The sequence below is a fragment of the Arvicanthis niloticus genome, chromosome 1 (genome assembly GCF_011762505.2).
Source record: "Arvicanthis niloticus isolate mArvNil1 chromosome 1, mArvNil1.pat.X, whole genome shotgun sequence".
NCBI classification, from domain to species: domain Eukaryota; kingdom Metazoa; phylum Chordata; class Mammalia; order Rodentia; family Muridae; genus Arvicanthis; species Arvicanthis niloticus.
Window position 1 is genome coordinate 67,093,167 of NC_047658.1, and position 22,334 is coordinate 67,115,500.

The following is a 22,334-nucleotide window of genomic DNA, read 5'->3' on the forward strand; positions in this document are numbered from 1 at the left end:
CTGGCAAGCATTTTACCCACTGAACCATCTTCCCAGACTTATGTTAAGAGAGTAATGCCTCCTCTATGGAAGATTATGTTAGGGCCACACTGCACGCTCATACACATTTGCTCTTCTCTGCCTATTCTTTTTTTAATAGAACATGTCTCATTAAACAAATTTAAATTTATTTGTGTGTGTGTGTGTGTGTGTGTGTGTGTGTGTGTGTGACATGCATGTGACACAGCTTACATGTGGAAATCAGAGGATAACTATTGGTTCTCTCTTTCCCCTTTATGTAGATTCTAGGGATTGAACTGGAGTCCTTCGAGTTGGTTGTGTTGTATAGAGCCACACCACAAACCCATGCTTCCCACCTCTTACATTTTGCTTTTATGAACTTTTAACTCCAAACACTGAAATTTTGTTTTTTGTTTTTTAAAAGTATTTGTCAACAGATGGTTAAAATTCCCACAGTGTTTCTCACCCCTTTTCAGCCATGACTGGCTTTATTTCTAGTTGCTTCTGGCTTCAAAAAACAAGCACAAGCTGCTGGGATTGTAGCAGTTCAGAGTGTTTCAGCTGTATAAAACCTTGAGTTCGGTCTTCAGTGTTACATAAGTAAACCTAGGGGCATATCCCGTAACCTGAGTGGAAGCTGGGAGATCAGAAATTCAAGGTTATCCTTGGCTACACACTGAATTTAAAGCCACCCTAGGCTGTAGGAGACCTTGTCTCAAAAAGAAAATGAAAATCAAACAGAACCAAACAACAAAAGCCAAAACTAAACAGATTCCCTTCTCAGGTGCTAACATCTATTTCTGATGACCATTAAATATTAAATGATATCTCTACAGTTGGTGTTTAGAACCCAACTGTATATTTTTAGGTATAAAAATACCTAAGCAGTTTTTTCATGTTAGCAGTAGGGATTTATTTAGTGAAGATAGCAGGCTGCTTTTAGCCTTTGTGATTATTTATTATGATTATTATTTGGTGGTGGTGGTTTGTTTTGGAGACTGTCTCTCACTACATATTCCTGGGTAGTCTTGAACTCAAAGATTGTCTGCCTCTTGATGAGATTAAAAAGGCATGTACCACCAGGCTCTGCTTGTGTTACTCTTCATCAGTATGCTCAGGAACTGACCACATATATGTGGAAATGTTTGAGACCATGCAGAAACATTTGAGTTCACTGACTGATATCCACTAACCTACTTTTTAAACATGTGGTGGACATGTGTCCCTTTACTTCATTAGTTAGTTGATATTGCATACAGACTTGTACAGTAAGAAGTTCAAGGTATGAGGGTGGTGGTGAGTGGTTCAGATAGCATCCCTGGCTGGATCCTGGGCTCCTATGAAGACCCTTGCTTTGTAAAGACTAGTCCTAGTTGTATAGTGTATGTTGTCTGAATAACTTTGGCTTCCTTCAGATTTGTTACTGCAAGTATTCATACTTATTATGAGATGCTTGTGATATGGTATTTTAACTAGCTTCTAACTGAATGACTCACTGCAACTGCTACTGGTAAATGTTGAGAACTGTCTTTTCCACTAAGACTTTCATTTTGTGAATGTTAAATATGAAAAGTTTATTTTGGCTTCCTCAAGATACCACTTCAGCTATGTGGTAGCACACACTTTCAGTCTCAGCAGAGACAGGCAGCTCTCTGTGAGGTTGAATCCTGCCTGATTTACGTAGTGAGAGTGCAAGGGCATCCAGGCTTTGTAGAAAGTCCCTATTTCAAGACAAACAAAAGAAATGACTTTATCTTAGGACACACTTAATTGGTAGAATGCTTGCCTAACAAGTGGGAGGCCATGGATCTGATACCCAGCACGTTCTCCCTAAAAATGGTCTTACTGGGTTAGGGGTTGGGATATAGTTTAGAGAAGGGTACTTGCATAGTATTACAAAGCCTGCAGTTTGATCACCACTAACAGTACATACTTATCTCATGATATGTATACTTAACATATATTTGGTTCACAAAATAGTGTGAGGATCTCACTTGATCCTGATGAGGTCATACAGAGAGTATAGTTAAATTCGGATCCCAAACATGAAAAGAAAAATGTTTAGTACAATAAACTCCTTATGGGAGGAACACTAATTGACTAGGAATAGAGTTGATATAGAATAATTTAAGGAGATGTCTGTGTTTAAACATATAAAGAATTAATTTGGGCTAGAGTGATGGTTCAGTGGTTAAGAGCACTTACTGCTCTTCCAGAGGTCCTGAGTTCAATTCCCAGCAACTACATGGTGGCTCACAACCATCTGTAATGGGATCTGATGCCGTCTTCTGGTGTGTCTGAAGCATTTCTTTAATTTATGTATGTATTCACATACATAAATTAAAGAAATAAAATCTTTAAAAATAAACTTTACAAAAAAAGAATGAATTTGGGGAAGAGGTGTGATGGTATTAACAGGGCTGAGGTCATGTCAGACATACTGTTCCAGAGAAGCAAGGTCACTTACTTTTATATTACACAGAAATGGTTGCCTTCTGGCTCCTAGATGGTATCAATGTGTTTTCCTACTAAACCTGGCTTATGTAAAGTAAGCTTTAAAAGTGGGATTAATCTTCATAGAAATTCTGGTGATGAGGAGAAACAAGTACTACAAGTAGAAGTTTGGCTTTTTGCTTTTTAGGCTACACTTAGGGCTTTTTGTTTTTGTTTTTTGTTTGTTTTCTTCCTTAACTAGAGAATACTAGTTTTTACTAAGAAAATGAACAGGTAAATTTCCTTTACTTGAAACAGATTCTTTAAAACAATACTTTGTTGTTATTTTTATTTAGTGACATTCTTATTCTTTGTGACAACTTTGTGGCCACAGTTGAATGGAATATGTTTCTGCATCATCTTGAGCAGATGCTTATATAGCAACAATTATCTAGTCTTCATAATTCTGGTTTTTTTTTTTTTTTAAACTAAGTAAGTGAGCCTTGTAATGACCAGTAAGTCTACTGACAATATCAATGTATTGCCACAGTTTTACAACTTCTGTTGGGGTAGACATGACTAGATGGCATCGGATCACTCCGATGGCGCTCAGAGCCTGGGGCCTCAGAATCCCTAGAGCAAACAGGCTACGGACAGTAACCCTCTCAATGAGCTTTGGGTTTAATTGAGAGACTCTGCCTTAATGTATACAGTGGGAACAAAGGATGATGCAAGATGTCAACTTTGTCTTCAAAATGCATGTACCCATGCTCCATTTGTGCCCACACATGTGAACATGCAAAGTCATGCATGCATACCTCATACCCATCTTAAATAAAACAAAACCAAAAATGTACTGTTGTTTATTCAGTAACTTTTACATTTATTGTAGAATTAATATAAATATGAGGCACATTAGAAGCAGTTAATGCATACATGTGGACATATTCCACATTGAAAATCATTTCATATACTCAGGTAGAAGAACTCAGGTGGAAGTTGTTAAATTTCATTGAGCTCCGTTTGTTAGCATTTGGCCATTCTCTTATAGAAAGTGGCAGTTCTATGTGGTTTAACTAAGTATAAGAAACAAATTTCAGCAACAGAACTTGTTCCTGTTAGTTTTAAACCAGAAGGGTATTTGTTACAGTTATATCATCACTTGTTTAGGCCTCAGAAAGGGAGGACAAAGGCACATAAAATACTTTTTTATAATTGATCAAATAATGTGAAATACTTACTACTGTTTACCATAGTATAACCTCTTTATGAAAGAAGAACTATAAAATTTATTGACAAAAGTATTAATATTAAGTCATCATGGGGGAGGAGTCGTAGCACACAGATCTGAAGCAGACAAGACTCAATCGGGTGCTTCCTTAAGTCAGAGGGATACTATAGAAAATGTTTACATTATAATTCTGGAAAGGAAAAAACACTTGGTGTAGACAGGTGATTTCATTAAGTTACATACATATGACTAATATTAACATAAACAGATGTCCAGCATTATGAGAGAATTCGCACTGAAAACCACAGTTAGGTATGACTTTATCCCCATAGATATTTTACAAATTAATAGTTTGTAACAGATTTAGTTATCTTCACTAAGGTAACGAGGTGACTATTAGTCTGAAATGCAGATATTAACAAGTTTATGAACCAACGAGAACTTTTATCTTGCCTTCTAGAAATAAAAATACTGCAGCCACTTTGACTAACCATTTGGTGATGTCTTGAAACGTTAAATTATTACTACATCAGTTTCTCCATTTGTACTTACTGTAAGACAGAAAGGCTTGTTTGTTTGTTTTCATCTCATCTTGATCTTGATTTGCTTTTGCATTTTAAAACAGTGTCTCACTCTGTATCTGAAGCTGGGCCTAATCCACTATGTAGTTGAGGCCTAGCTTCAGTTATGGCCTCTTCCTGTGACTACTGTCATACTTGGTATAGCATCATTTTTCCTAACAGTACTAGTGCAGTAGATTACTAGTAAGCAGCAAAAAGAAATAGTCTCATGATATGAATTTGTCTTAAAAATCCTTAGTTGTGAAAGAAGCCAAACAGACATACTGTTTGTTTGACTGTATTTGTTTTAAGCATGGGTATTAACAGGATTAATAAACACTATAATAATCAACACTCTGTTATAATAATCAACACTCTGATAACAGCCACCGTGGTAACATACACTTGCAATTTTAGTACTCAGGAAGCTGGGGCAGGTGGATCTTAAGTTTTAGGCCAGCCTGGACTACTTAGTGAGTTCTGGGCTAGCTTGGGTTACATAGTTGAGACCCTGTCTCAAGAACAAAAGCACCTGCCGGGCGGTAGTGGCACACGCCTTTAATCCCAGCACTTGGGAGGCAGAGGCAGGCGGATTTCTGAGTTCAAGGTCAGCCTGGTCTACAGAGTGAGTTCCAGGACAACCAGGACTACACAGAGAAACCCTGTCTTGAAAAAGGAACAAAAGCACCATATTTCTTCTTACTATGGTAGGGGAGTTTATATGTGTTAGACTATGACTATAGGTCTGTGTCTTCTTCCATCCTGTTCCCCTGGCTCATGTTTTGAACTTGGTCCCCAGTGAATGATATTACTTTTGGAAAGTTATGGAATCTTTAAGAGATGAAGAACCTAGCCTGAGGAAGTGAGTCAGTGGGGATGGTCCCTGAGGTTTGGTAGTCCGGCCCCGAACTCCCTGCCTATTCTCTGCTTCCTGACTACCCCTTGCTCTTAACCATCATCCCTTCCAGCCGTGATGGGCTGTACCCTTCAAACTAAATCTAGAGTAACCCTTTCTATAGCTGCTTTTTGTCAGATAGTTATTCACAGCCACAAGAAGAATTACTAACACAGTGAGTGTCTTGTGCAGAGTAACTGAACTGAATGCTAAGTGAGTTCATTTTAATCCTGGCATGCTGGAAAAGCCTGTAATCCCAGCATTTCTGAGCCTGAGGTAGGAGATTTAAGGGCAGCCTGCTCTTCAAAGAAGGTACCATGTCAAAACAATAAAATTTTACAAGTAAACAAGAACATGTTAACTTCACAGTGTATGAGTTGTTTCTCTAAAAATATTTTTAAATTGATTGTCATTTACAGAAATTTAAATTCTGAATAGTGAATACAAATTTTACATACCTTTATTTATAGACCTGTGCCTGGATATTTTAAATTTTTTTATTTTATTTTTTAATTCTATTGTATGTGTGTGTTACGGGTTATCCATGTGTGAATGCAGGAGTTCAGAGTCCAGAAAAGGGTGTTGGATCCCCTGAAACTAGAATTACAGGTTGTTGTGAGCTGCCTGATGTGGGACTGGGAACTGAACAAGTGTTCTGCAAGGGCAGTGGATGCTCTTCACCTTTGAGCCATCTCTTAAAACTGTCAGGACATTAGCTGTGCTGCTAATAAAATAACAATTAAGAAGGCGAGCCCCAAGCAGGGTGTCTTAGGTTTTTACTGCTGTGAACAGACACCATGACCAAGGTAACTCTTACAAGGACATTTAATTGGGGCTGGCTTACAAGTTCAGAGGTGGATGTCTTCTTACTTTGTTTTATTTTGAGAAAGGGTTTGCTATGCAGCCTAGGCTGTCCTTGGGTGTGTTCTGCCTACCTCAGCCTCCTGAGTGCTGGGAGTTTAGATATGCACTACTGTGCCTTTGTGTTGGGGTTGCATTAAAGCTTGCTGATTTATGCTATCTCAGTAATATTGTTGAAGTTATTAACATGCCTCCATTTCCTTGGCTTCAGTAAGACAAGTAAGACTTGGTACTCTCAGTTTTCAGTTTTTGCTACCTCATTATCATATAGTTGATATATAAGAGACAATAATGTTGCTGAACCTTAAATCATAATGAAAATTAATATAAGATATTTGCTATATTTATATTATGCTTTATTCTATTTTAAGGCGGGTTCCCGTTTTATGGAAAAAAGATGCAGGTTATGGCTATTTTATTTGACTTGACAATTACTAGGGGGTAACCCCTAATCTACTTTTATAAGTGCTATCCTGGCTACCTCCCCAGCGGCATACCCCAGATACTTGCTGTTTCTCCTGGCCATGTGCTCATGGTCCATCTCCCCTAATGGTGGCTTCCTCTTCTCTTCTTGTCCTTCCTCCTCTGTCTTCTCCTCCACCCCTTAACCAGGTAACTCAAAACCTACCTATCTCAAATCCTTCCAATAATTGGCTATAGCCAGTTTTAATTAACCAATAGTTTTAAATCAAGCAACAAGGTTTGCACAACAAAAGCTTGTAAATGTGAGAATTCTTTTGGAGGTCTAGAACTTCCTACTGAATTTAGCATTACAATACATAGCAAATGACCAAATCTCAGCATTTATTTAAGGTGAATCCTAGATAATAGCAGCCAAGTGCCTTTTTGCTTGCTTGGGTCCAAAGTCTTAGGCACATACTTTACCTCATTTGTTCTTGATCTACTTATATTCTGTCATCCAAACCAGTCAGCTTTCCATGCAAAATTAATCTAGAATTTTTCCATGTTTTCGTCTCCTTCCTGGCTATATTATTCTCCAGCTACTGTCTTTGTTTTTATGAAAATACATACTACAATTTTGCCCCAGCCCATGGGGATTCGACGACAGAGACCGTAGGGAAGGGGGCAAAAGAATGAAAGGACAAGAGACTCAAAGAATGAGAGCAAGTCTGGGGTTCTGATCAAGCTCTGAAACTTTAATTTTGGGGGCAGGTTATAAAGACACAGCAAACTGGGAAGTTTGGGTGAGGGTCATTGCTTAGGGCTATCCTACTATGGAATCTTTATTGTCTAAGACAAGTCCACTGTCATATCCTTATTGCCCTAGACCATCCCATTGTCTTAACCAGCTCCAAGGAAATGCCAGACGTTCTTTAAGTTCCTGGAACCTGAGACCCGTGAAAGTCTTTTCTTAACCTTGTACGAACTAGTCTTTCTAGAACAGCAGGTAATTTCCTGGGTTTGGCTCCCGACACAATTTAGGTTGGGCATGATAGTACATACATGTCTATAATTTAGGAGACTGAGGCAGCAAGATCTCTAGTTCAGAATAAACTCTCTCATATTCTCTCTCATTCTCTCATATTCTCTCTCATATTCATTCTCTCTGTATACCCACAAATATTATAGGCAGCATGACAAACCAATTCCCAACAGGTTTCCCTCTAACAAGTTTTTTGTTTTTTTAAGATCTATTTACTTTTATTTTTATGTGTATAAGTGTGGTTTGCTTTATTCTTTTGTCTTCTACACATGTATACATAGACACACATATACATACAACAAACATACATTATACTTGCATACATATACAAAAGGATTGTAATTGGTTAATATGTGAAACATATTCTAGACTAAGAGAACAGAAGTAGTCATTTTGTCCTAAAAGAACATGTCATTTTGGAGGGAAATGGCTGATATAGCTTGAAGGAAGAGTGGTTTGAAGAATAAAAAGGGAGGAAGGGAAAAATATCCAGATTGAACTTAGATCCTCATGCTTGTAAGGCAACCACTTGGAAACCTTTTTTTAAGAGGTTAGGTCTTTGGTCATGAGCCATAACAAAGGAAGGAATTGCTTTAGCTCATGGTTTCAGAAGTCACTTCCAGTGCTTCCTAGTCAGTTCTTCCTAGTCCAGACTTCCTAGTCTGGGCCTGTGATGAGAGAGCATCACGGTGGTATAAGCATGTGGCAGAGGCTGTTTACCTCACTCAGGACAGCATGCAGAGGAAGAGGATGCAGGCAAGTGCCAGAGCAAGATACAGCCCTCAAATACCTACTCTCAGTGACCTACCACCTCCTTAGTAACCCCTAATAGTGCCATTGTAGGATTATTTTAAGAAGAAATTAACCCCGTAGTTAGGTCCTAACCAAATGCCCAACAACTATCAGTTAGGCCCCAATACTTCAATCTGTGGAACTAATTATTTCAACCACTGTCCAGCAGAATATCTTCCTGTTGCTAACGACATCATTTCTAGATCCCTTGCTTGAGATTGTCCTTCTCATAAAGAAAATCCAGCCATACAGACAGCACATGCTAGCATATGTGACACCAAGACAGAATGAAAGAGTGAGATCAACCTGAGCTACAGTGAAACCCTAATTCAAAAATATATTTAAATAGGAACAATCTGTACAATGGCTTTTGCCTTTGTTGCTGCTATTGTTGTTATTGCTGTTGCTGTCAGCCTAGTCTTTAATGGCTGAGCCATCCCTCCATCCCAGCAGTAGCCCAGTAATCACAGAACAGCACCACAGGTAGGGACTGAAGCCTCCTATTGATTGCTGTTAAGCAGCTGAAATCAGCATTCTTGAGCTCCTCCTCCACTCCACAGTTTCCCTGAGCACATCTTATCCCTGTAGTGATTATTCCCACTACTTATGTGTGAACAACTATAAGAAAATAGTTACTTACTGGTAGCACATAAACAAGAATAATGTTGATTCCTAACAGCTGTAGATGTCCATATGGTTGGTGGAGATAGCAATACCTTTTCTTCTTGACAGCACTGTAATATGCAGTATCTTTACTTAACACAATAAATTATTGAAAATGTTGTGTGACATTATCTACAGACTGTATCTATAGACTACACATGAACAGAGTCTGAGCAAATGGCAGAGTGGATAAATGCTTCCTCTCTAGGTGTGAGGATTTGAGTTGAGATTCCAGCATTCATGCAGAAACTAGCATGGGGACAGATGGGTAAATCCTGGACCTGTATAACAAATGATGGTGTGCAAGGTGATTAAGGAAGACCTCTGACATACCATACTCACTTGGACATTTGAATTGCTACGAGAACCACAATATGTAAATACACAAGGAGTGGTCACCCTTTGACTTGTTTAATGTTGTTCCTACCCTTGTTTCTATCCAAAGTGTTTTGCATTGCTGTCAAATAAAATTTCTGTTTGATGAGTGGTATATTTTAACGCGTGTTTTTCTTAAGTACTTAGTTTTAGACTCTGGGTTTGTTAGGCCGGCTCCCAGCGATGGATGTTCTTTACTGTGGTGTTCCCCTCTTTAATTTCTAGTAGGTGCTGTTCACAAAGTTTACTAGACTCAGAAAGATTTTTATGTTGTCTTATTTTTTCCCTTGTTTAGAAATCGAAACGAGTTGGCTGAGACTCTTGCACTCCTGAAAGCACAAATTGATCCTGTACTATTGAAAACTTCTAGCCAACAGGAAGACTCTTCCCGGGAAAGTCCCACCCTAGAGGATGAGGAGACTAAAAAAGCCGAAGAAACAACTAAACAAGGTTTTTTTGTGTGTTTTCTTTTGCTTTGTTTTGTAATCTCTTCTATTTTCTACTCCTCTATCCAACTACATAATCCTAATTTTTATCTCAATTTGAAAAATTGAGAGCCTTCCTATAAAAGACTATTTCAAAGGAAAATAAGAAGTAAAAAAAAATGTTCTTTCTGACATTTTAAAAAGTATAAGTCACATATGTTCAGGTTATTAATGTAGTGTCTTAGCAATTTAAGAATTTTAATTTAAGAATTTTAGGCCTGATGCCACTCACCTATGTTCTCAGCAGTTGGAAAGCAGGGGCAAGATGTGCTGAGTTCTCGGCCAGCCTGACCAGACCAGAGCCATAACAATGCTAAGATGTTGATTGAACTTGTTGGCTGGAGTACAGAAAGATAGGTCGCAGATTTGACAACTTTAAACATTTTTAGGTTTGTAGTGTCCATGGCATTCAGTGTTCTGAATTCAGTGGCATTACATTGTTCTCCCCACTAAATATACTAAACACTAAGTATATTCTCCAGCTGCAGCCCTGCAACCTGCTTTCTGTCTTTAGGAATTCTTTTTTGTTTGTTTGTTTGTTTGTTTGTTTGTTTTTGTGTTTGTTTTTGTTTTTGTTTTGTTTTTTTGAGACAGGGTTTCTCTGTGTAGTCCTGGAACTCACTCTGTAGACCAGGCTGGCCTTGAACTCAGAAATCCACCTGCCTCTGCCTCCCAAGTGCTGGGATTAAAGGCGTGTGCCACCTCTGCCCAGCACTGTCTTTAGGAATTTGATTACTAAGAACCTCATCAGAAGAATCAAAAAATACTTTCCCCTTATTTCACTTAGTGTACTGTTTTCAAGTATCCATATTAGTACATGTGTGATGGTTTCCTTCCTCTTTAAGAATGAGTAATAGGCCAGGTGGTGGTAGCACATGCCTTTAATCCCAGTACTCAGGAAGCAGAAGCAGGCAAATCTGTGAGTTCTGAGATTGAAGCCAGCCTAGGCTACAGAGCTTCCAGGGTAGCTAAGGCTACACAGAAAAAACCTGACTCAAAAACAAGCAAGCAAGCAAACAGACAAACTGAAAATAGTCCACTGTGTAGGCACTACTTTTTTATCTGTTCATTTGTGTTATGTCCTCCTTAAGGCTGTTGACTAATCCTGCTGAGAACATAATAATACAGATACTTATTTGAATTCATACTTATACTACACACCCAGGAGTGAAATTGCTAAATCTTAGAATAATACTGTTTAAATTTTGGAGGCTTTACCTTACTTGTATTTTCAGTTTTTCTCTTAAAGACATGGTCTCACTGTGTAGCTCTGGCTTAGAACTCACTCTGTAGTCCAGGCTGATCTCAGACATCTCTCTGCCTCTGCCTCCCAAAGGTTGGGGTTAAAGGTGTGTGCCACCATGCTTGTGAAGACCCCCATACTCGGGAGACCCTTCCTCAAGCCTCCGGAATCGCGACCACCCAAAAATCACAAGAAACCATACCTGGATGCAATCAGCAGAGGTTTATTAGGGGAGGAGCCGGCGGTCAAAAAACGACAAGCTCTTTAGCTCCAAGAGCAGGGTTTTTGGCCCTGAGTGATGGGTACCGGGGTCTTTTAAAGAGCAAAACCACAAACCAGGGGAGTGGGGAGGGGGTAAGAGGTTGCCAAGGATACATAACATGAGAATAGTGATACATTCCAAAGAAACCCACCCTAAAAGGTTAATGGCCATGGAAATTACCCAGTACAATCATTTTCTCAAAAATGTGGTTTCACCAAGTCACTGCCCTACCTTGTCATTTATCAACTATTTATTCTCACTAGCTCCAGCTGTAAAGCCACAGTCCTGTCATTGTGTTTTTACCACCTGAATGACTTTCACTCCTTACAGCCAGTTCCTGGAACTGGCCTGGCTTGTTTCAGAGAAAATTTTCCATGTCCCTAAAAGAATTTGAAAGGCATCTATATATGTATATATTCTATAAAAATGATTTTTATAATTTTTCATTCTTCACTTGGTCTTTTTTCTTTTGATAAGTCATGAAACTAGGTATTAGTCCCTAATGACTAATAGTGTTCAGCATCTGTTCAAATGCTTTTCAAAATCTTTTGTATCTTTGAAAAGGTAAAATGTTATTTATCAATGTTTTTATTTTTTTAATGTTTTTGGGGTGTGTGTAAGAGAGAGGGGGGAGAGAGAGAGAGAGAGAGAGAGAGAGAGAGAGAGAGAGAGAGAGAGAGAATGAGAATGAGTATAAGTTAGTCCATGGGTCAGGTAATCCTCCTGCCTCAGGTAGAGTTGCTATTATGTCACCATGCTGGACTGCTTGTTTTGGGATTTGGTTTTGTTGGACTCTAAGTTCCAAACCAGGGGACGCGGTCACACAGGAACACACACAGATGAGGGATTTGCTGCGATAACATGAGGTTTAATAATAATAACAACAACCAGTGCACTGGGGTTCTCTCACTTGCAGGCAAGAAGAACCCGAATTGAAGTTAAGAGCAGTTTTTATACAGTTTAAGGGGTAGACTAGAGAAACAGTGACTAGGCACAATATGTTTGGTGGAACAGTGTGACTTTTAAACTGTTTGGTCTTTGGGTAATGAGGTGGCAAGGACCTCTCTTGTCTGTAAGTGGTAAGGATTGGTCTGTCCTATGGAATGTGTCTTAGTCCTCTGGGCCTTCCCCACCCACAGGTGGGCTCCCTCCCCTGTGGTCTGATGAATGTTAATCCAGCAGGGTAATCCATCTGTTGGACTAAGGAATGTGCTCCTCCCAGGATGTGTCCTGGGGCAGTTAATTTTTAAATTTAACCAAATTCCTACAGTTTGTTTTTCAAACTGGTCTTGAACTCACACAGATCTTTTTCTCTCTGCCTCTGGCTTCCAAGTGCTGGGATTAAAGGTGTGTGCCACCATGCTTATCAGTTGCCAATTTTAAAACCAGAGTTGATCATTCATTTTTGTTGCATTAATTCTTAAGGCTATGACAGTTATAAGTATTAAGCTTGTTTTCATTGAGTTTACTAGTTTTTTACCTCACAAGATGAAATCTTTGCCTTTCTGAGGGGGAAAAAAAAACCAAAAAATGAAGCACTGACTTGTGGAAAAGATATCAGCTAATATCTAATGCCTATTCATGGTGTTCGCACATGTCTGAGCACATGGATTTGGGGGCCCAGATTAGCCTCAGGCTGCATTCCTAAGAAGCTGTTTCCCTTGTTTTCTAGAGAAAGCATGTTACACTGGGGCCTCGATTAATCTACAGTAGCAGACCGAAGAGCCCCAGGAATTCTCCTCCCCAGCACTTAGGTTACAGACACAGCTACTGCTTCTGACTCGTTTGCTTCTTGTGTTTTTTCTTTTTTTTTTTTTTTTTTTTTTTTTTTTTTTTTTTAATTTTTGAACAAAGAGGATGAATGTTTCATTTGTCTCTCACGGTGTTGCAAAGCCAGTGCTTCAAGGTGGGAAAACAACAGCCAACACAGCCCATGGTGAGATAAAGACAGTGCTCTCCTGCATCTGACACTGTAGAACACTTCCCTGCATTTCCAGGCATTTCCAGTGATAAGACACTTAGTCTCTGACCAAAATCCAGTTCTGAATATGGGCAAGTTACAAAATTATGTAATGTATACCACTGTTATCCTGAATTATGAAATTCTTATAACAAGTAGGTAGGGTCTCACCATGTAACTGTGGCTGGTCTGGAACTTGTTATGTAGACTGCCGGTTGAGTGCTGGGATTAAATGGTGGTCCGTCACCAAACCCAGCTTCATAACTTTTTACTGTAGATGATGTTAAGAATTCTAAGCACCAGAACTTAATCCCTAGTCTAAATACTTAGTATGGTGGTTTTCAAAAATCTGTATACTGTGTTGATCTGCATCCATTAGGAAGTTGAGGGTGAGTCTTTAGCACTGTCAAGAACAGTTTCTTTCCATCAATATTGCAAAGTCATTTCAAGTCCTCTGTTCTCTGCTAGTTTAAGACAAGCATGCTGGAGCAGGTCATGCCCCAGTTTTATCTGGAAGTGAAGGGGTGTCACTCCTCAGTAGACTTCACGTATTTATCATATGCTTCTTCACTCATTAATTCATACAGCTCAGAAGGGTCACTCAGTGTCATTTTGATCAGCCAGCCATCTTCATAACAGGATTTGTTGACAAGTTTTCTGCAAGTGTTTCATTGACTTCAGTTGCCTCTCCTGACAGAGGAGAGTAGGGTGTTCACTGGCAGCCTTCACATTCTCCAAAGCACCAAATTCCTTTGTCCCAACTTCAGGCAGGCTACAGTAAACAGCATCTCCCAAAGCTTCCTGTGCAAAATTGATGATTCCAACTATTTCAATACCATCCTCTGTTGTTACCCATGTTACTCTGTGAATTTACACACTGACAGCAAAGCAGATCTGGTGTGCAGCGAGCGGATGACCGGGTTTGGTGATGACCACAGTTCACACATTCCTCACCACATGATCCGAGGTCCCAAGGGTAACTGCCTTCTTTTTGTTTGTTTGTTTGTTTGTTTGTTTGTTTAATGTAGGTTTTGGAGAACAGACTTGGGTTTGCAATGCAAACATGTTCTGAACTGAGCTATCTTCCTAGCTAAGCTGACATTTTTAGTTATTTTTTTTTATTATTTTTAATTATAGGAAGGAATTTGCCTCCCCTGTCATGTTTTCTTCTGCTGGAAGCTTCTATTTTTTTGTTTTTCATTAAGTTCTTTATTCACTTTGATACTTTAAAGAAACTATCCATAAAATAATACCTACATGTAGGAAGTGTTGTTTGAAAACAGTTAAGCTTCTTTATATAGAAATGGTATTTCTGCATGTTAAGACATTTCCTTCAGTTAAATCCTAGTTATTACACTCCTTTGACTATTGCCCATATGATTTCAAATATTGGTGGTGGTTTTACTTGTAAGCTACATTTTTATATGTAACAAACATTTGGGTTGCTTTGGTAATGTATAATAATTTTAATGTACACCCTTGTATTCTAGAGAGGTTTTGTCATTTCTATTTTTTCCTTTATTTGCTATGTTTCTTTTAGTAGCATTCTCTAAGGATTAGTTCTGGTATAAAGTGTAGTACTATTTGTTTATCCAGTTGTTCAGTTTGGTCATTCATTCTTTCTATGTGTCTGCTTATTTCCTCCTACAATAGGAAAGTCAAAGGGGCCAAATATGATGGTGCACACCTTTATCCCAGCACCTGGGAGGCAGACACAGGTGGGGTCTTGGGGAGTTGAAGGCCAGCCAGGGCTACATATTGACTCAAAAAAAAAAAAAAAAAAAAAAAAGGCCTAAAAAGTAAAGTAAATCAAATAAAGGAGTTGGAAGTATAACTCGGTGGTTATGAACTGAACACAGTGGCTTACAGCCATCTATAGCTTCAGTTCCAGGATATCTAGTACCATCTTCTCGCTCTGAGAGCACCAGGCTTGTTACATGGTGCATAGATATATGTCTGTGCAGACAAAACACTCATACACATAAAAGATAAAATAAAAAGTAAAAACTATACAGAATATGAAATAGACAAAACATTTTTTTCTTCTCTTTTTTTTCTTGCTTTTTTTTTTTTTTTTTTTTTTTGTCTGTGTAGCTCTGGCTGACCTGGAACCCACTCTGTAGACCAGGCTGGCCTTGAACTCAGAGATCCATCTGCCTCTGCCTCCTGAGTGCTGGGAATAAAGGTATCTGCCTCTGCTAGTGCCACCACCTCCACCATGTTTCAAAAGGAGCTATGAGTCTTTAGATTCGATTTTTAAAAAATATTCCAAGAGCACTTGATAGTGTTGCAGAGGACCTGGATTTAGTTCTCAACACTTACATGGTGGCTCATAATTAATTGTCTGTCATCTAGCTGTAGAGGGTCTAATGCCCTCTTCTGGCTTAGGCACAGAGCATACTTGTGGTACACTTTCATACATGCTGGCAAAATACTCATACACACAAAATAATGTTCTCTGAATTTGATTTTCTAGCATTTCCTTATGGTTAAATAGTTCTGGTCCTAGAGATGGCCCAGGGATTAAGAACATGTATTGCTGTTGCAGAGGACCTTTGTAGGTTCCCAGCACCAATGTTAGGTAGCTCACAACCACCTGTAAGTCCAGCATCAGGGGGTCCAATGCCTCTGGCATCTGCCAGCACTTGTATTCATAAGCACACACTTCCTACACCCTGCCTTCCTCTCCCAAGATTAAAAATAAAATTTAAAAAGTTACTATTCTCAGGAGAATGACATGTATGCCACACTTTGAATGTGGAGGTCAAAGGACAACTTTGAGGGGTTGGTTCTCTCTACCTTTACACAGCTCTGGGACTTTGGAATTCAGGTCATCAGGTCTGCATAGCAAATGCTTTTACCTGCTGAGCCATCTTTCTGGGCCTCTTGACACTGATTTAAGATGGACTCTTCATTGTATAGTTTAAAAGTCACCACAAATTATTTCTTTAGTATTTTTTTTTATTGTGTGTGTGTGTGCATGCACAAGTGACTGTGTGCCGTGTGTTCACGAGTACTTTTACCCACTAAGCCATCTTGTTGACATTTTTCAGTAAAGTATAACTTTCTAGTGTATTATTCAAAACGTCATATGTGGGGCCTCCCAGTAGAAGGGAAAAAGCAGCCTACAGGAGTACTTCTGGAACTAATGTTTGCTCATTGTCCCCTTGACAGTAGTTGGTGGGGATGATACTGACTGTAGTTGGCGATGACTTTTTTTGAGAAGAATTTGTGTGGTGCTGCTCCACTTGTCAGAGGTCTGTGTGCAGAGGAACAGGGCTTGTAGATACTGTTTGCTTCTTACTTCTAAACAAGTGTGCCAAGGCCTTTCATGCAGCTGTTTCCCAGGCTTCCTGGTACAAAAAGGATACAGCTTGTGATGGAGGACTTCTCAGTGAAAGTGAGTAAATGAGGAGCAGGACACTGGGGTTCTGTGCTCTGCTCTTTCCTGCCACCCTGAGCAGAGCTCAGTGGAGATTATCTGCCGAGCATACGTGTGCCGAGCATGCATGTGGCTCCAGGTTCAGCCTCTCAGGCTGCAAAAACAAAGACAAAATCAAAGGAAGTCTTTTTGTGTCTCTTAGTCTGACAATAAAATGTTTACTTTTAAAGATTTCTTTCTTTTTCTCTCTTTTCTGAAATGAGGTCTGTCACTGGATTATCCACGCTGGATGGATGGTTTTTATTTCTTCATTTATTAAGTACTTTTATTTATTTCTTCATTTATTAAGTACTGGGCATCTTCTATATATGAATTATAAGTGCAGACAAGGAAGTTCAGTAAACAAAGCAGACTGAAAATAGTTTCTATGAATCTTAACACTACGATGGATAAAATAACTAACCTGCGTGCCACTTACTTGAGCCTATTTCTAAAATAATTTGTATATGTTAAATTGCCTAATCTTTATTAGATAAATAAGTTTTCAGGAGCCTGCGTGTTTTTCAGAAACTGCAGATAATGCTGAAACTTATATTAATGTTAAAGTTTTTCCATACAGATAAATTTTAATTTATAAATGTTTAGATATATAGTGAAAAGAGATAAAAAAATAATAATAAGGTAGATCACTTAAACAGTAAACTGTAGTAAGCTGTGTGAATATAGTCTGTCACTTGCTCATTCCCACTCTTGGACCAGCTTTTCTCGTTTAGGATTGTACTTGAATGGGAACAGAAGCCATAGAAAGAAAAGCCATAGACAAGGGGAGGGAGAGCCTTATATAATTGAAATGATATAATTACTTCATTTTTTTTCAGATCAGGGAAGTAAGACAAAGACTGCTTTAAGTATCTTTCCTTAAGTTACATAGTCTATTATTGTACAACTCAGTATTCTGGCTGTCTGTGTGTGTGTATCTGACCAGAGGTCCGTGTTGTTTCTCTGCTTAATTTCTGAAATACAATTTCTCATTGAACCTGGAGCCCTGTAATTGAGCTGTAATGGCTGACCAGTAAGCACCAGTGACTTTCTTGTCTCTACCTTTGCAGCTCTGGGTTAGAGGCAGACAGGACAGTGCCCAGGTTTTCCATGGCTGTTGGACATCAGGCTCAAGACTGGTGCTTGAGTGCTCATACTTGAGTACCTGACCAGCTCAGCTGTCCCTCCCCAGCCCTTCTCTGCCCGTTGATGCTGTACTTTTGTGTTACTTAAGGGGTAGCTGAGCCTTCAAAATGTTACCTCCTATACTGTCCTCTCAGATGTGGCAACTATAATCTGTCCCACGATGAAACTAAAGACATGTAAGTCCAGTTGGCCACTAAATCATTCTTGGATATTAACAAACATTGCTGGTGGACTTGGTAAAAATACAAATAGTCTTCAGCAGTGTGTGATATAGTTACAGTCATAAGACAAAAATGGGACAGATTTTTAAAACTATAATTGCAATTTGGAAATTAGGCAAAAATGAAGAGATGGTATATACACACTGGCAAGAATATTAAAGCCATTATAACTCAAATAGATCTTTCAATCAGTCAGACAAATGGCTGTACTTCAGACTTAACCTCAGCAAGATGATTCTTTCATTTTTGTGTAGTGGGTGCTAAGGAGAAGCAAACTCCTGCACAGATCTGAAACTGGCAGAAAATGGCCTTGAAAATGTACCTGCAGCTGAATACTTAGGTAATTAGTATTGCATTTAACAAACTGTAAATTTCCTCATGAGTGCTATCCACAAGCTCCCACTCAGCCCCACTCTGCCTCTTCAGTTATCCCCTGTTAATGGCCTCTGTGTTCATATTACTTAGAACTTGGAGTTTTCCCATCTGCGCTGCCTTGTCCTTCGCTTTTACCTTATGGGTCTTTCCCTCAGATGCTGTTCCCTTCCACCTGCTGTAAGAAGGCTGACTGTTCTCTGAAATAAACCCTCTGGATCTCTTGCCCTCACTTTGTCTAGACTACTTGATATTTTATGCCACCCATATTAAAGCCTTTCACAGCACATAGCTGCCGAATGGTTGAGTTCTTATTTCCAGACTGTGGTTGACATTCAGGTGAGTGCTCTGCTCCTATTAAGGCTGATGGGAGTATGTTCAGTATATACTTTTAGATGGTATACTTCTAGGAAGTTACAGTGCTTATGAAGAACATGAAAACATAATGCCCGTTTTACCCTCTGTTAATTGTCTTTGGGTTTCCAATGCTGTGAAGAGACACTATGACCAGGGTAAATCTTATAAAGGACAACAATAATGGGCTGGTTTACAGTTTTAGAGGTTTAGTCCATTATCATCATGGCAGGAAGCATGGCAGCGTGCAGGCAGACATGGTGCTGGAGAAGGAGCTGAGCCTTCTACATCTTCATCTGAAGGCAGCTAGGAGACTCATCCATACTGGTCTAAACCTGAATATGGGAGGAGACATCAAAGCCCACCCCCACAGTGACACACTTCTTCCAACAAGGCCACACCTCCTAATAGTGCCACTCCCTATGGGCCAAACTTTTAAACACATGAGTCCAGGGACCAAACCTATTCAAACCACCACAGTTATATACTGCTTTATAATTTTGAAGGATCAAAAACATTGAAAGAGTAACTTCTGAGAAAAAATAAAATTTAGGTGAACTCAGTTAACTTTTAAGTATAGCTTTACTCCTACTTACTGAAAAGGGCTTTTTGTTAATTTTTATGTCATATGCTTCTGCCCCTATGTACACAGATGAATACGTGTTATTTGACAGTCTGTAGTACAAATGAACCTGTCAGTTGGCAATTCTCAGACATGATTTAGTCTACAAATATATCTTTAATTTGTATTTGGTTTAAAAGGCCCAGATAAACACCTATTTTAAAAGTATACACAGTTTTTACTAGTTTTTCATATAGTCACCATGTAGGAAACTCTAACCATTATCTAATTCTAGAACATTTACATCAACCCTGAAAAAACTGGAGTCATTTACTAGCTGTTCACTATCTCTCTTCCTTGTCCTTGGAACTGGTAATGTTCTTTGTCTGTAGAAATTTGCCTCTTTAGGACATTTTATATGAATGAAATAAGTGTTATTAGTCTACTTTTGTGTTTGAGTTCTTTAACTTAACATGTTTTCATGTTTTAACCACATGTACTTTTTATGTCCTTCTGAAGGATGTCCCTTGTGGTACATTTTTAAAGGGACACATTCTAGGTACACACTGTACCAAGTTACAGCCATGGTTTTTTTCCCTTCGTGTTTTTTGTTTGTTTGCTAAGTTGGCCGTGTGCATGCGTGTGTGTGTGTGTGTGTGTGTGTGTGTGTGTGTGTGTGTGTGTGTGTTTCATCCTACCTTTGTGTGTGTTCCAAGGATCAAACCTTTACCATTGAGCTGTCTTGTTGGGTCTTCCTTTTAGATTTTTATATGCCTTCATTTCCTACTACTGGCCCCAGTTTTTTATTTTTATTTAAAACTTTAAAAAAAAAATTTTTGAGTATGAGTGTTTTGCCTGCAGGCTTGTCTGTCTGTGATCACCTGCATGATTGGTATCTAAAGAGGCCAGAAAAGGGCATTGGATCCCCTGAACCTAGAATTACAGATGTTATTTTTAACCTGCCATGTGGGTGCTAAGACTCAAACCCTGGTTTTCTGGATTTGCTGCCAGTTCTCTCCTGAGCTTCAGTTTTACCTCATCTTCACTACTCCTGTTATCATCATCATATTTATTTATTGTGTGTGCGTGCACCACTGTATAGGTGTGGAGATCTGAGGACAACATGCACGAATTGGTTCTGTCTACCATGTGGGTTTGAACAGGTCATAAGACTTGTCATCAAATGCCTTTGCTACTGAGTCATCTTCTCTTCCCAGTGTTGCATCCTTTTGTTCTGATACACAGCTGTCTGCAGTAAAGAAAACTCTGTTTAGAGCAGATGTAATGGGCCTGTTTGTTAATAATTTTGAGTATATGTTTACTGGATTAATGCAAACTTACCTGAATCTGGAGGGATGCTTTTGAATAGATCTGGTTTGTATTGCTCTCCTCTAATTTGCTTTTTAAACCAAAATGGTCCATTTGGAAAATGTTCAATGTGCCTTACTCAGCTGATACATAAAATGAGAGACTTCTGAGTTAATGTAGTAGCATTGTAGGACTAATTGTTGTCATGTCATTACAGGTCAATATTAATGGAATGGTGCTTTGGTATGAGTATGCAGGGTTGTCTGAATTTACATTTCAGGAAACGCCTTTATCTTGAACAAGCCAGTTGGCCACCCTAAATAGATATTTTGTCTAACTTACCTGATTATAAAAGATAAATGTTTACTTTAGAAAACCTGAGGATAAAGCAAAATAAAATAAAATAAAATAAACACCAGTAATTACTTTGTGACCAAAAAACCATTACTGTTGTTGTTATGATCTAATTTTTTCTGGTCTTTATTGTAGCCATTGGTACTGTTGTGCTTATTTACTGGAATTATGTGATAAGAGTTTTATGTCTTATTTTTATACTTAACATTTTATTCTAACCATTTTTTCCAATGTGTCCTTCTTTCAAGAGTGAAGTCCGGGTGTAAAACAGATGTATTTGTTACTGAGTGGTTTACTTGTCTATACTGTTAGTGCAGCTGGGTGCATGTGTGCCTTTTACTACAGACACAGAGCTTACTATTTGAATTTTACTTTCTTTGATAAATTGTTTGGTTTGGATAGTTCATTTTTACTTTTGAGACAGAGTCTCATGTAGCCCATACTGTATCACTTGGGGATAATCTAGTACTTCTGATCCTCCTGAATTCTCTTCCCTGTGCTGGAATTGCAGGCATGTGCCATCGCTCCCTGATGTGTGTGGCGCTGGGGCTGAAACCCACAGTTCTGTGCATGAAACTAACTAAAGTAGTTATAGCTTCAGCAGTTGGAACTATTTAACTACTCTGAATTGTTGGTACATATGTTTATGTTTTGGTAGCTTTAGTTTTATCTGGTATTGTAAATATTGTCTTAAGTACACTAAATAATTTTTTGGCACACTAGCACAGCACCTGTAAAATCTGCCAAACTTTTCGTGGATCTCATTTTCTTACTTGTTCATGTGTATATTTTTAGAAGATATTGATGAGAGTCACAAGAGGTGACTCGGGGACTGAGAATAGGTACTCATCTTGCTGAAGGCCTGAAGATGGTCTCCAGCATCCAGTCCAGGCTGCTCCTAACTGTCCATAACTGTAGCTGAAAGGAATTTTGATGCTTCTGGCCTCCATGTGCTTCTGTACACATATATAATTAAAAACAAAAAATAAATATTTTATAAATTGTTAATGGTTTTTTTTTTTTTTTTGCATTTGGGCTATAATTTTCTGCCATCACAGTTTATTCAATTAGATTATCAATTGTTTTGAGTGTCTTGTAAGTAAATCTATGATTCTGTCACAGAGGAATAATTCTTAGACTAGTTGGACAGTTAAAAGTTTGAATAAATAATTAGGAGTCTGCATTAGTAAGTGCTGTTATAAACATACGTATAGCAATATGTAATAAACACAGGATATTAATAATTTTTATAGAGAAATAGAGTTAAAACTTAAATAGAATGAATTTTAATTGGGCTTAATAGATTTAAGATTTTGACAATAATATGATTGATTATATTAGCTACCATTGAGAGCTTGCTTCTGCCACTTCCTGTAGGCTCTATGTATAATA

At 38.6% G+C, this 22,334-nt stretch overlaps 1 protein-coding gene across 1 annotated transcript in view; it reads left to right on the forward strand.

Moving 5' to 3' along the window:
• Rsf1 (remodeling and spacing factor 1) overlaps positions 1 to 22,334 on the forward strand; it is a 114,550-nt gene that overhangs the window by 61,276 nt on the left and 30,940 nt on the right. The window contains exon 5 of the mRNA XM_034486516.2: positions 9,550 to 9,704. Coding sequence (XP_034342407.1) covers positions 9,550 to 9,704 — 155 coding nt within the window. The remainder of the gene's footprint in view (positions 1 to 9,549; positions 9,705 to 22,334) is intronic.